A 15329-nucleotide genomic window follows, 5' to 3' on the forward strand; every position below is an offset into this window, starting at 1 on the left:
TTGTTGCTCTTTTTATTGCCAATTTGAAGAAACTTTTTAAATATTAAGGAGAGTAGAGCAGTTAGTCCTTTGTGGGTAATGTGTGCTTATCATATTTTTTTTTCCGTGCAGAAGTGTTTGATTTTTATGTTATTGAATTTGTCAGTCTTTCCTTTTTTTCTTTCATGTGTTTCTAGGTTTTGTATCTTACCTAGATATTTTTTACTTTTAAGATTATAAAAAATTCTTTCATGTGTTTTCTTCCAGTACTTTTATGGCTTTATTTTTTATGTTTAAAATTTCGTTCCATTTGGAATTTATTTTGGTGTAATGTGTAAAGTAGAGATCCAACTTGAGTGTTATCCAGACGGCTGCCCGCTGTCCCTGTGTCACAGTGGTGTGCTTTTCCTTGTTTACAGATGTGGATGGTGAGGCTCAGAGAGGGAAGGTTACTTACCCAGGATTTCGCAGCCAGCAGCAGTCATTCTGCACCACTGCCCTCTCTCTGCCCTCTGGGTGATTTGCTGCGAGTCTCCAGCGTTTATTATTTTTTGGCTTTTCTTCCTTTTGGCGGAGGTCCAGCATCTCTATTTGTGTGCTATCTTGTCCATGTGGTTTATTTTTCCCTTGGTCTCTTACATGGGCTCCCTTTGTTGTTCCCCTGTTCCTCCACTGCTAACATCGCTCCCATTGTTCTCCTGGATTTCTTTGCGCGGTGATAATGGCTCCTCTCACTCCCTCCTGAAGGCCTGTGCCTCCGGGGGGTGTGTGTCCTAGAGGACACTGGCAGTTTGCCTTTGCACCTTGTCTGCTCTCCTTCCGCTCCCCACCCGCAGGGCCTTCCCCGCCTGCTCTTCGGGATGCCCTAGGCTTCCCAGGAGACTCAGGAATGCAGGACTCTTGCCAAGAGGCAGCTGAGTAGAAAAAGCAGGAATTTTGAAGTCAGACAGCCCCGGGTTCTAGCCCTGCCTCTGCTGTTTATTATTGTGTGGCCAGACCTCAGATTTCTCTTTATTAAGATGGGAGAGTCTCCTCCTCCTGGGATGGTGGTGAGGGTCAGAGCCATCGCACATCAAGCAGACGTCACAAGGTCGTATGTCTGCCTGTCAGGAGCCAGGCTAGCATATAAATGCCAGGGAATGAGGCAAATGGGAGTTGTGGGGAGCAGCATAAAATTGGGGATACATAGCTCTTCTCAAGGGGCAGCGGCTCCTTGGCCACGTCAGATGCAGGCCCGGTGTTGCCACATCTGCTGATTTGTAAAGATTTTTATGTGACCTCTCAGATTGTTAAGTGTTGGCAGTGTGTTCATACTCTCAGAGGCACTGTGCAGGCTAAACAACGCCCCTTTTAGAGTCTGGCACATCTTTGAGTTGTCAGTTTGCAACCAGTGATGTGAAGTCCCGAGCCCAGGGCTTTACACCAGTCCAGCTCCCAAACCATGGTGACTGTCATTTGGACTGTAGCTGATACTTTTGGGTTTTTGTCTGTCAGGCCTCACACTGATTCCACTGGGCTCTAGGTCAGCACCACTCCCACTTGTTACCTGCGGTATTTGGAATGCCTGAAAGTTGTTCTTCTGGTCCATTTGGTGTGGCACATCCTTTACCTAGAGAACAAGAAGCCAGAGTTTCGTTGTTAGTGAGTCATGGGACCTTGCCGACTTAGGGAAGATGTCCAGTCCTGCCTGCCCAGGTTCTCCTCCTTGGGGGTCTCCCTGCTCGTCTGGTGGAATTCGGTGGGATGTTTGTGGAGGAGCCCACCTTCGCAGGCTGGAGTAAAACAATAAGGATTTCCTGCCCACTGGTGGACACAGTGCTCCAGCCTGTTGGCTGGCATGTAGCAAGGACCCCTGTGAGGGGCCTCCTGAATTCTGTTGGATCTGGGGGAGGTATTGTTAGTGTTTGTTCCATGCTGCTGGTGACACTCGTCCTCCTCTTCCTCCTGTGAAGGGCATGGGCCTTTTGTGTGTCCATGAGCCATAAAGAAGGAGATGGCCACTCTGAGCTCTTACTGTGCTGGGCATTGTGATACAAAAGCCAGTGCTGACAGCACCTTGCATTTACCAAGCGCTCAGTGCCACCAGGTGCTGTGCTAGACACCCTACCCCACCTTAAGATGTTGTCTCGGGCACCAGCATCGATAGAGGAGGATCCCAGGCTCCAAGAAGTCCAGAGGTCTACTCACCTGAGGCTGCACAGCTGGCAGGGGTGGAGCCTGGCCCATCTCGCTGGCGCCTCAGCCTGCTGCCTCCCCTGCCTCTCTGCCCTGCGTCTCTCCATGGCAGGCCTGCCCTGGCACTCGAGGCGGGCTTCTAAGCTCCTGCCATGTTCTTCCTGCACAAGGACGGCACCCCTCTCCATGATTCCCTTGCTCACATGCCCAGATCAGAATATGCCCTCCCTCTGGGCTGTCTCCTGTATCCAGATCTGAGGTTTCCAACTAGGTCAGTAGAAAGTGAAGGGGAGTTACTGCCTCTGTTTTACAGATGAGCAACTGGAGCTCAGAGAGGAATAGCCTTATGAAACTTCCCTCCATCTGAAGCTGTTCATGAAAATGTCTGGTAGGAACGAAGGTCAAGATCCCCGGAGCCTCCTCCAGTGAGCAAGGCCTCCTTTGGCTTCCTGGCCCTCCACTGGATGGTGTGGGCCTGGCCAGGACCTCCAGCCTGTTGGACTCACAGTGCATCCCGCCATGGATGAAGTGACCCTGGCGATTGTGTAGCAACGTGGGACAGTGGGGATGTTTGACTTCATGGAGGCAGGCAGGCCCTGAAGAGGGTGAGCTGGGAGGGCGAGGAGAAGCACTGGCAGGCGCTGTGAACAAGTCAGACACGCCATTTATGTCCAGGGGCCTCTAGGCCCACGCACACGGTGGGGGCCTCGGGTCCAAGTGTTCCCCCTTCTCCTCCTTTTCCCCTCCCCCGACTCAGTCAGTACCTCAGTTCTTTGTCCACATGTGTTTGCCCGGGGGCTGCCTGGACTAGTGGGAGCAGCAGGCTGAGGCTGAGGCTGAGCCAAGAGCCGAGAGCTGAGAGCTTGGCTCAGCACTGATAGCCATGAGTGCAGCTCCCGCTTCCTGAGGGCCCTGCAGGCATGCCCCTTTGTTGCCCCCAAACCTTCTGCAGTGGGTATCTGTGTTTAAATTCTGATTTACAGAGGAGGAAATTGAGGCACCTGGCAGGGCTGTGATTTGCATGCCTGGCCAGGTGCCTCCAAGCTCTGCTCTTGCCTCTTCTTCTCACTTGTGGCCTTGGCTCCCCGCCTGCAAAATGACCCTCTTTGGTAAGCCCCTTCCGTTTCCGGGTCCTCCCATTCTGTGCTGAGTGGGGCAGGATGGACATCCTTGCTGCACAGTTGCACTCTCCTATTTCAGTAGGAATTCGAGCGGGAAAATCCAGGGTCACTCTACTTTGGGAAAAGTATGGGGGTGGGCAGGAAAACTGAAATGCACAAAACCGATATGCACCTGAGGGGATTCTCCTTAAGGGAGCCGAATGACCCTAGTGTGATTGAAGTCTTGACGCCTCCTGGCTGGGACAGCTGAGCCTGTGTTGGAGTCTGACCAGTGCTGGGTTCTCGCCTTAGCTGTGGCTTGGGGCAAGTTATTTAACCTTCCTGAGCCTTAGTCTTTTTGCCTGTAAGTTGGGGAGACAAGCAATACATTGAATAAATGAATACAGATTACAGCAATAATGATGGCGCTCCGGGATTATAGAGCTGCAGCCCTTCCTCCCGTTCTGGGCTCCAGCAGCTGCACTCTGAGGGGGACCCCTGACACCTGCTCTGCTGTCCTGAAGCGTCTGCAGGGGCTGGTGCAAACACTCCCGCCACCTTCACAGCCAGCAGTTTACTCTGGATGCGAGATCTTGCTCCTCAGGCCGGCTGGGTGCTGAAGTAGAAAGAAGGTGGTGGGCCCTGTTCACATCTCTCCGACTGAGACCTTGTTCCTTGGCCTTGCTTGGTTACTTCACCTCTCTGGGCCTCTGTTTTCTTGTCTGTGATGCTCACACTGCAGAGCTGAGATGCAGTTAGAATGAGATGCAGATACGTGGAGCACCACAGTGCATGCCCCAGTGGTGGTTGTGAAAGGAAAGGCAATCATAGCAGCTAACATTCCTGAGGACTTCTTATGTCCCAGGTGCTGTGTGAAACCCTTCTCCTGTGTCGTCTCATTTAATCTTCGCTGCAGTCCAGTGACTCGGCCCATCACTGTCCTCCTCATACAGACAAGGAAGCTGAGGTACACAGAGAGATTTGATGTTTTGGCAAATAGGATTGCCACTGCAGTTTTATATTGTTGGTAACAATGTATTTACATCGTTTATTGAATATTTAATGTCACCAGTTAAAATATATTTTTCTTTGTTTTATGTTTAATAATATTTTTTTTAGGTTGCCTGTAGCTTTTGATTAAAAATCAAATTTTGATCAGATATCTGACTTTGAGGTTGCTAAAATATGTTTATAGTTTTATGTTCAGTTTCTCTGGCTGAATCTTTTTTTCTGAACGCTTTTTTTTTTTTAAAGATTTTACTTTTTTCCTTTTTCTCCCAAAGCCCTCCGGTACATAGTTGTGTATTTTTAGTTGTGGGTCCTTCTAGTTGTGGCATGTGGGACACCGCCTCAGCATGGCCTGATGAACAGGACCACGTCTGTGCCCAGGATCCGAACCAGCGAAACCCTGGGCCGCCAAAGCAGAGCACACGAACCCAACCACTTGGCCACGGGGCTGGCCCCTCTGAATACTTTTTTTTTCTTCAGTCTCAAAAGGAAAATTACATCCCACAGATAACTTATACTTTTTAAAATGCTGACCTTTGTAAGTTTTTCTTTATTTTTATTTTTGAAATGATTAAGATATATAATCTACAGAATTGGAAATTGTAATTTTTTAAAGTACTGAGAAACTTTAACCCTGTTGTAATTATTCTGCAAACCTTTAAAGGATTCTGTAGTTAGTACAACTAGATGAAAAGCTCTGATAGACTGGAAACATAGAGGGTCATTTGTAAGCTGCGAGATTTTGACTTGTGTTTCCCACCCACTCGCTCACACTGCCCCTCTAGTCTCAGAGTGATTTCCTACCCTGGGTTCGTGGGAATTGGGAAGGACACTGTTGGATTCATTCTGTGGAAATACTAGGGATTTTGAAAAAGAAAAGACGGGCCAGTTATGTCACTTCCTGTTGTCTGATCAAAGTTTGGTGAAGAAATGAGAGTAACTGAGAGCTGCTGCCAGGCAGCGGGCGGTTGCTTGATGCTGACCCCTGGTTTCCAGTGGTGCCCTGGTTCTCAGTGGGACCAGTCATGTCGCTGTGACCTCTGATCTCCTTAGAAGTCCCTGAGGTTGGCTGCGCTGCAGGGAGTCTGCTCGAGAGCCTGGCCTTTTGGAGCAGAGCTGTGTGCTCCCTAAAACAAAGGCAGCCTGTAGTTGCTGGAGTAGGGCTGTGCATGAGATCACCACTGGCCTCCATCTACACTTACCTTTCTGGGTCTGTCAGTTCAGTTTCATTTCCCATCACCAGGATCCTAACAGGCATCAGAAGTGAGATGGGGTAAACACATGGAATGCATGAGTCCCTCTCCTGCAGCCAGCAGGCCAAGACAAGGCACTTCTGGATAGTTTCATATACTAGTAGGAAATGGAATTTCTGAGAAGAGGAACAGACTCCTGGTAAATAAAGTAGAGGAGGTGGGGAAGCATTCGTTTGCTCAATATAGTCCCACACAGGCTGATTGAGCTCTGCCCCTGCTGAGTCTGTGCTGGGTGCTGTGCTTACGGATTGAAAACCCAGGCCTTGGTTGGTGAGCTCTCAGTGGAGCTGGGGTGAGGAGGAAGGGCCGGGGCAAGCGAGGTCTGGGTGGGGAGGAGCAGGATCAAGGCAAGGCAGGCAAGGGGTGAAAATTAACGTGGGGTGTGCCTTGCATCTCGGTGTGAAGTAGGGAGTGGGTGAGGTTGTGGGAGAGGAGGATGGAGAGGGATGGGCCCGCATTCTGAAAGACAGGCCATGTGGCACATGGTAAGAACAGGCTCCAGAGTTCAGATTGCCTCTTTGCTGAATAACCAAGAGTAGTCACCTAACTTCCTCATCTGTAAAGTGAGGTCAGTGATAGTTTGGGTTAGGTAGGGGTGATGTTTAGGTTCCAGAGGGAACCCGGGTTGTCAGAATTACTCTTGAAAAATCCTCAGTCACATGTGGGGTAGAGTGGCCTTGGCTCTGTGGGCACAGCTTTGTCTACCAGAGCGGAGGCCCATTGGGCCGGGCATGGGGACCCTTCTGCTGTGAAGGTGGCTCCCCGGTCTTCTCAGGGAATAGTGCGCAGGCTGGGAGCCCAGGACACTCCTCTCTGTTCACCTGCAAGCTTTGTCCCATCCTGCCTCAAGACCTGGCCACCTAGCCCTACGACTGGTGGCAGGAGGACCTGGGGAGAGGTCACATCTTCTGGGGTGGGCTGGGCTCAGGCTCTTGTGTGTTGGGGGCTGGCTGGAGCAGGGTCATGAGAGTCACTCATGGAATAGTTGTCCTCTGCCACACCTTGACAGTCATTTGGTCCTGAAAACTCCTCATGAGGCGAAGGGGAGGGCATTTGCGTATTCCTGCATCTCCAAAATAATACCTTTATTTGGGTGCAACTATTCCAAATTCCGTTAAAAAGGACAGGGTCACTGTACTCACTAACATCAGTCTTCCTAACATGACTCACGGCGGTTTCCCTTCATTGACTTCTCTGTAATTTGTCCACCTGCTGTTGTTCAGCTCAGGTGTGGCTGTCTGTTCAGGCCATGCTCACAACCATGCTTAGATCCATAATGCACACATGCACGCGCATACGTACATACACTTATGTACACGCACGACACACACACACATGTAAACACACACAGACACGTTCATATGGCACTCAGTTGATGCAGCTGAACCTTGGCTACTCCTACCCACCCTGCCTCCCCCAAAAGAATGGGGACTTCCCAACCAGAGCAGAAAGGACAAAAAGAAGTGAGCAGATATAAGCCAGCCAAGCTTGAGATGATCATGATGAAACCACAGGTATGGTGAGGAGAAGACCCAGGAGCCATGGAGGAACACCGCACCCCCAACCTGCCTCTTTATTTGTTCAGCCCTTTTCTCCTTTTTCTCGGCAAGGGTAAATCTCTAGGCATTTGCCAAGTCTAACATTGAGCTTTTTCCTGCTTGGACATTCTTCCCAGGCAGGATGGACTCAAAATGATAGGATTGGTGTAATAGGAAGGCGTGGGGTTTACAATCACCTAGCCCTCCTGCATGTGAGCTGTGTGGCTCCAGGCAAGCTGTCTGTCTCTCGTAGGCCTCAGTTTCCTCATCACCAATGGGGTAAAACACCTGTCTCATGGTGGTTGTCAGGATTCAGTGAAATGATGTCGATCAAAGCACGTATGGTGTGGCCCAGTCCTAGGTGGTAGGCACTAATCATTCATTTCCTACGCCATCCACTTTTATCTTAATGCTTCATTTTGGCCAGTTTTGCTTGACTGAGGCATTGGGCAACTTTCTGCAGAGCTCATCTCCCCCTCTTCCCTCTCTAACCCTGTCTTCTCTTCTCCCAGGGGCCCAGATCATTGATCTGATGATGCTGGTCATCGATGTGACCAAGGGGATGCAGACCCAGTCAGCAGAGTGCCTTGTGATTGGGCAGATTGCCTGCCAGAAGCTGGTCGTGGTGCTGAACAAAACAGACCTCTTAGCCGAAGGGAAAAGACAGGCAGCGATTGATAAAATGACCAAGAAAATGCAGAAGACCCTGGAGAATACCAAGTAGGTTTTCTAATGAGAGGAACGTTCACATATATTGCAGGCTTCGGGGCACACTTCGTTTCGCTAACGTGAACTGGGCAGGCAGGTGTCGCCTGGGTCTTTACTGAGTGGTTCACCTGGTGCCTGCTCGCATGGAGGGTAAAGGATAAGGTGCTGCTCCAAGAGGCCAAAAAGCATGGAAGCCTAAAGGGGCTAGAAGCTGATCTTTCAGGGGGTTTTCTTTTCTTTTTTTTTTTTTTTAAAGGTTTGTTATTTTTCCTTTTTCTCTCCGAAGCCCCCCGGTGCGTAGTTGTATACTTTTAGTTGTGAGTCCTTCTAGTTATGGCATGTGGGACGCTGCGTCAGCATGGCTTGTTGAGCGGTGCCACGTCCGGGCCTAGGATCTGAATCAGTGAAACCCTGGGCCTCCAAAGTGGAGCGCCTGAACTTAACCACTTGGCTACGGGGCCGGGCCCTCAGGTGGTTTTCTAACATGAGCAGTGGCGTGGTTCTGCTCTGCACAGCCTTCAGAAACCCAGGTTGCCTCCGTCTTGCTGCCCTCCACTGTAGGGTGTCCTTGTCCCTGAGGTCAAAGCAGAGCATGGGCACTGCTGTGTTCACGTTCTCAGGAAGGTCCAGTCTGTAAGGCCTGGACCTGGAAGGTCACCCACCCTTCCCGCTGAGATTCTGTCCGTGAGGACTCACTCCTTCCTGCCATTTTGGCCATGCCTCAGTGCAAGAGAGGCCAGGAAGTGTGTCCCCTCACCATCTGCTTAGCAGCAACTTGGTTATTGAAAGGGGGAGATGAGTTTTGGTAGACAATTGGATGTTTCTGTCACAGAGGCTTGTACAGTTGGTTGGACGGATGGGTGGATGGATGGACAGACAGACATGGCCGTTGGAGGGGAGATTGGGAAAGGCCAGATCTTTGTAGTCTTTCATGCTAAGGAGTTCACAGTTCATCTTGTGGAAAGTAGGGAGAGTTGCATAATTTTGTTCAGGGGAGTGACTGAGAGGTTTCCTATCCAGAGATGGCTGGCTGCATCTGGCAGAAGGCTGTCTTGGTGAGGAGGATCCAGGAGGCAGCAGGGAGACAGGGAGATGGGGGGAGGTGGCTCTGGAGGTTTTCCCAGGGAAAGAAGTGTGGCTCTGAGTTCAGGCAGTGGAGGGAGTGGAGGGACAGCCTGTGGAGATCTTTAACAGGAGCGTCCACAGGCCACAGGTGATCGGCTCTGCTTACCATCAGCGCGGTGGGGAGAGGTCCGTGGGGGCAGAAAGGTGGCAGTGCTGCTGGGCATGGTGGGGATGGGAGGGGTGTGAGAACTATGGGACAGAAGGCCACCTGGTTGTTCAGGTGGCTGAGGGAGTGACTTATTCTGATATGGCTGAGAAAATGAGAAGATGTCCTTGTTGAGCACACAGTGTTGGCAAACCTCGCTGTTTTATCAGTTCCTCTTTTCCTCTCTGGGCCGGCGCCTTTTGCTCAATGCTCAGTAGCGGTCACTGGGAGACAGCGCTGCTTCCTCTTTGCTATGCAGCCTGAGACAATATCCTGCTACTTCCTCTCCTTCTCCTGGCTGTGGAGGGCAAGCGAGTAGACAGTGTTTTTGTTTCCCCGTCATAAAGATTGATATGCCTTCCCATTTATGATCTTTTTCAGATCCAACACCTGCAGCTCTCCCTCAGAATTCTCAAGTTGGTTAAATTAAAGCTCTAGCCCTGTGAATGGGCCAAATATGTCATAAAAGATTTCCTAGCACTGCCTTTTGTTAGCAAAATTAATCAATCCGATAAAATCGACACTTTTAGATAAGTGTTGCATAAGAATTCAGACTTTGTTATCCCCAACGGAAGTGGATATGAGACTGTAAAAAGGAAGATAAAAAATTATATCTTCTTTTGAGTGAGTTATTTGATCTCCCTGCTGTTTTATTTACTTGTCAGAAAAGGGAGAACAGGTCCTTTGCACTCTTGCATGAAAACCCAGTACAGTGTCAGTATCATTTGCTATATAAATGGGACCTTCCGGGAAGGGCTTAGGATACTCGTAAGGGTAAATCAATATTAACTATTCCGATTAGTTACCTTTAAGGAAAATTCTCACTTGCGTGTTTAAATTACTATTCCTATTTTAATTTATTGGTGGAAGGTCAAATTACGGACTTTATCACACATCCAGAGGAAATTGTCCGTCTGAGGGGCCTTTGAAGCCTCTCCTCTCCTCCTTCCGCGCCCAGGGGCCTGGGAGACAAACTCAGATAAAGGGAAGGATTGCCGCCCTGCTGGGCCTCACCGGGCTAAGTGGGATCGCCTTGGAAGAGGATGGTTAGCTTTTACCTCTGTGCAGCAAAGAACTTCTTTAAATCATTTTAAGTGACTATTTCCTTTTCTTATGGTCCCTTGTTAAGTAAATCCTTTGTAAAAATGGTCCAAATGTGAAGAAACTTCCTATCTAGAAAGGAAAAATTTGGACTGGCGAACTGTATACATATCAAAACCTGAAAAGTGTTAAAAACACCTGAAAAGTGTTAAAAACTTTTTTTTCTATCCAAAGAATAACTGAAAAGAAATTTGGAAAATAGAGAAAAGTGATTAAAAGAAAGAAGAGACCACCCAAAGATTTCTTTTCTTAAAATATCAGCTGCTGACAATTTGCTTTATTTCGTTCCTATCTTTTCATTATGCATAGTATTGCCCCCCTCCCCCATTGTAAAAATTGTAATAAAATATATATAACAAAACATTTATTATTTTAATCATTTGTAAATGTACAATTCAGTGGCATTAAGTACATTCACAAAGCTGTGTAGCCATTACCACTGTCTATACCTAAAACTTTGTCGTGATCCCCAAGATAAGCCCTGTACTCATTAAACAGTAACTCCCCTTCTGTCCTCCGCCCCCAGCCTCTGGCAGCCTCTGTTCTGCTTTCTGTCTACTATTAAAGGTCCCTTATGTAAATGGAATCATGCAATCGTTGGTCTTCTGTGTTTGGCTTATTTCACTTAGCATAATGCTTTCAAGGTCCATCCATGTTGTAGCATGTGTCAGACTTTCACTCCTTTTTATAGCTGAATGTTATTCTCTTGTGTGTATATAACTATATTTTGTTTGTCCATTCCTCTATTGATGGACACTTGAGTTGTTGCCTTTGGATTATTGTGAATGATGCTGCTATGAACTTGGGTGTACAAATATCTATTCAAGTCCCTGCTTTCACTCCCTTTGGGTCTATACCTGGGGTTGGAATTGCTGGGTCATATGGTAGTTCTATGTTCAATTTTTTGAGAAACCACCAAACTATTTCCCACAGCGAATGCACTGTTTTACATTCTTACCTGCAGTGCAGTAGGGTTCCAATTTCTCCACATCCTCTCCAACACTTGCTTTCCTTTTTCTCATAGTTATCCTAGTAGGAATGAAGTGGTATTTCTTTGTGGTTTTGATTTGCATTTCCCTAATAACCAGTGGTGTTGAGTATCTTTCATGTGCTTATTGGCTATTTGTATGTCTTCTTTGGAGAAATGTTTATTTGAGTCTTTGCCCAATCAGGTTGTTTTTATTGTTGTTGTTGAGTTGTAGGAGTTTTTTATATATTCTGGATATTAATCCTTTGTCAGATATATGACTTACAAATGTTTTCTTCCATTCTGTAGGTTGTGTTTTCACTTTCTTGATCATATCCTTTGATGCATGAAAGTTTTTAATTTTGATGAAATCCAATTTATTTATTTTTTCTTTTGTTGCCTGTGCTTTTGGTACCATATCCATGAAATTGTTGCCAAATCCACTGGCATGAAGATTTTCCCCAGTGTTTTCTTCTAAGAATTTTATAGTTTTAGCATTTAGGTCTTTGATCCATTTTTAGTTAATTTTTATATATGGTGTAAGTTAGGGCCTAACCTCATTCTTTTGCATGTGGATATCCAGTTTTCCCAGCACATTTGTTGAAAAGACTGTCCTTTCCCCTTTTACTCTTGTCAAAAGTCAATTGACCATATACGTGTGGGTTTATTTTTGGGTTTTCTGTTCTGTTCCATTGCTCTCTGTGTCTGTCCTTATGCCACTGCACTGCTTTGTTTACTGTACCTTTGTAGTAAGTTCAAAGTCGGAAAGTTGAGTCCTCCAACTTTATGCTTCTTTTTCAAGATTATTGTGGCTATTTGGGGCCCCTTGTAATTCCATATGAATTTGAGGATCTGCTTTTCCATTTCTGCAAAAAATGGGTGTTGGAATTTTGCTAAAGATTGCATTTAGCCTGTAAATTGCTTTGGTAGCATGGACATCTTGAGAATGTTAAGTATTACAGTCCGTGAACATAGATGTCTTTCCTTTTATTTAGATGTTCTTTAGTTTCTTTCATCAATGTTTTGTAATTTTCAGTATACAGATCTTTCACCTCCTTTGTTAGATTTATTTCTAAGTATTTAATTCTTTTAGATGTTAATATAACTGGAATTTCTTTCTTAATTTCCTTTTCAGATTGTTTTGCAGGTGTATAGAAACAACTGATTTTTATGTGTTGATCTTGTACCCCACAACTTTGCTCACTTCAGTTCCCCCCCCAAACATATAATGGTAATCATGAGGTATTTATAGTATTGGTTTCTGCTTTTATTACTTAACATTTTACGTAGCAGTTCTTCATGTAACCATCACTCTGTTGTTGACCCTTGAGACTGGTTTAAGTTGTCCTCCTTACAGATAAATAACCCTGGTGTGAACATCCTTGATCTTCCTTGCACTTTGTCTGTATTTTCAGTCTTTTCCTCATGAGAGGTTCCCAGGTGTGACATTACTGGATCAGAGGGCATGAACACTTTACAACCTTTTGTTGTACATTGCCATATTCTTTTCCAAAAGAGTTTGTACAGTTTACACAGGTGTCAGTGGCTAACTTTGCTCTCTCATTTTAAAATATATTTGGAACTTAGTAGGATAGAAATGGTGTTTTAGGGGCTGGCCCCGTGGCCGAGTGGTTAAGTTCGCGCACTCTACTTCGGTGGCCCAGGGTTCGGATCCTGGGCGTGGACATGGCACCACTAGTCAGGCCATGTTGAGGTGGTGTCCCATGTGCCACAACTAGAAGGACCACAACTAAAAATATACAACTATATATTGGGGGGATTTGGGGAGAAAAAGCAGGAAAAAAAAAAGTTGGCCACAGTTGTTAGCTCAGGTGCCAATCTTAAAAAAAAAAAAAAAAAGAAATGGTATTTTATTCTTGTTTTCATATGTGAGATTTAACATTTTTCCTTAAGTGTATTAAACAGTTGTGATTTTGTGTTTGAATTATGCCTGTATATTTTTTCTGTTTGCCTCTTGTGATTTTTAATGCTTTCTTTTTGATTTTCAGGAGTTTTTAGTATTAATAAAGATGTTATTAATTAACTCTTACCTATCATATTTGCTACAAATAAGTCTTCAGCATTTGTTGTTTGTCTTTCCATTTTAGTTGCTTTTTTTTTACTTGTAGAAGTTTCTAATTTTATATAGTCAAACTCTTTGATTGTTTTTCTTTGTGATTTCTTTATCTCTGGAAGCATTTAAAAATAATCTTGCATAAGCATTTATCAATGTTAACAGAAATCAAAGTAGAATATGAAAATTGTACCCACAATCTTCCCAATGCATCAAAGTAAGTGTTTTTTCCCCTAGGATCCCTGTCAGTCTTTCAGACGTGGACATAATTTGAGGTGGTTGTTATCACAACATTGACACTATTCTGTGTTCTAGGCTTTTCTGTTTATTTTTCAAAAAAATGTTCCAATAAATGTTTCCAGTAAGTCACCTGACAGCATCCTTGATGCATCTTTCTCCCAGACTCCCTCTGTTTCCTCCTCCTTTTTAAACACTTTCTATTTCCTTGTTTCTGTTTTAGCCAATGCTGTCTGCTTAGAGCCCACCTGGGGCTCCCTTGGCCCTGCCTCCCTCCCTAGGATTGGGTGGAATGCCACATCTCAAGTGACTTGGCTGCTGCCAAGCTGACCCTTACAAGATGTGTGTTCCCAACCAGCTTTGTGGCAAACTAGTTCTGTGGTCTTGGGCAGCTCACTTTATCTCTCTGAGTTGATATTTTTTCCTCTGTAAAATGGGAGCTGATAAGTTCAGCCTCACAGTGTTTGTTATGAGGGAGCATTGACATGGAGCCTAGTATGTAGTAGGTGCTTAGTAATAACAGCTGTAATGTGGTGCACCTACTGTGTGCTTGGCACTATACTAGGGATTTCCCGTACACAATCAATCAGATCCTCACAGTTACCCCAGGGGTAGGTTTTGTATCTGACTCAACTGGTGAGAAAAATAAGGCATAATAAATATTGGCTATTTTGAATTCTACTATTCCAAACCTAAAACTTATACTCTGTTGGTTTATGTCTTTTACATGAGTTATACATCTGTATACACGCATAGCTTCTTTTTTTTTTACGCTTATCTGAAATCATTTTTGTGTGTCGACGAAGGTCAGCCTGCATGCAGTCAGCATGTCTGAGCCCAGCTTGCTCTGTGACATACCACAGCTGCGAGGGGAGTCTGGGGGAGGTGGTGGGGTGCTGGGAACAGGAGAAGTGCTTGGATGTGTTCCAGGTCAGCTCCTGCCTGCACTGCTGAGCTGTGGGGCCAGGCTCAGGGCTCTTCCTGACATCTCTGGTTGGAGTCCCTTGTGCTCCTGGAACCCGGACACCGGTCTAGATCTGAAACCCGTAGCAGGAGGGGCTTCTAGTCCCCCTGGGGGCTGCTAAACTCTACTTCGCTGCTAGAAGCCAAGATGCCCCAGTATGTGGCATGCTCAGGAAGGCAGCAAGACCACCTTCTCTTGAGCCTGGGAAAGGGCCGGACCTCCAGCCTAACAGGCCTTTATGTTTTGTTACAATACATTGCCCAAAAGGGTTTGGATGAAAAATAATTGAATTTCCAAAAGCTTTGTGGTTAATTGCTAGAATTCTCAGTGCACGCTTTTACCCTTCTCTGTCCCTCTGGGCCTTGGGCTCGTGGAGCGTCAGCAGGGATTATGCACATGTGTTGGGTCCCAGCTCGTGGTTGAGTCCTTGTTCGCTGATTTTTGTGGCTAGAGCCCTCCCTTCAGACTGAGAATGGACTCTTCCTCTCACCCTCTCCTCCTCCATGGGAGAGGCCTGACTCGGGACTCCTACAGACCAGCCACTTATTCCCTGGGCCCCCTGGCAGCCCCGGGCAAGTCACTTGGCTTCTCTGAAAATAGGAATCAGAGCCCCTGCTTGTGGGGTGTTGAGATCACATGGAGAGCGTGTAGCACAGTGCTGGCGCAGAGCCGGCGCTGAGCCATCAGCTCCTTTTCTTTCTTTTTCCCCTGGTTTTCTTTTCTTTTCTGTCTTTCTTCTTCACTGTTTTTATGTCTTCCCTTCTGTCTCCTCACTACTCCTTTTCTTTTTCATCCTTTTTTCTTCCTCCCTCCCTCTCCAAACTCTCTGCTCTCCATCTGGGTGTTGCCCTTCCCAAGGGAAATCTCTGAGTCCTGCCATTTCTGCAGGGGGAGCATGGCCTGGCTGAGCTGCTCTGGAGTTGACTGGGGAGTGGGTCTCAGGCCCTGTTTGGAG

General features: G+C 46.6%; 1 protein-coding gene across 2 annotated transcripts in view; it reads left to right on the forward strand.

Annotated features, from left to right (window-relative positions):
• Positions 1-15329, forward strand: part of EEFSEC (eukaryotic elongation factor, selenocysteine-tRNA specific) — a 258809-nt gene that overhangs the window by 80976 nt on the left and 162504 nt on the right. For both annotated transcript variants that reach the window (XM_044754275.2, XM_044754277.2), the window contains exon 2: positions 7566-7773. In XM_044754275.2, coding sequence (XP_044610210.1) covers positions 7566-7773 — 208 coding nt within the window. The remainder of the gene's footprint in view (positions 1-7565; positions 7774-15329) is intronic.

The sequence above is a fragment of the Equus asinus genome, chromosome 21 (assembly GCF_041296235.1).
Source record: "Equus asinus isolate D_3611 breed Donkey chromosome 21, EquAss-T2T_v2, whole genome shotgun sequence".
NCBI lineage: Eukaryota > Metazoa > Chordata > Mammalia > Perissodactyla > Equidae > Equus > Equus asinus.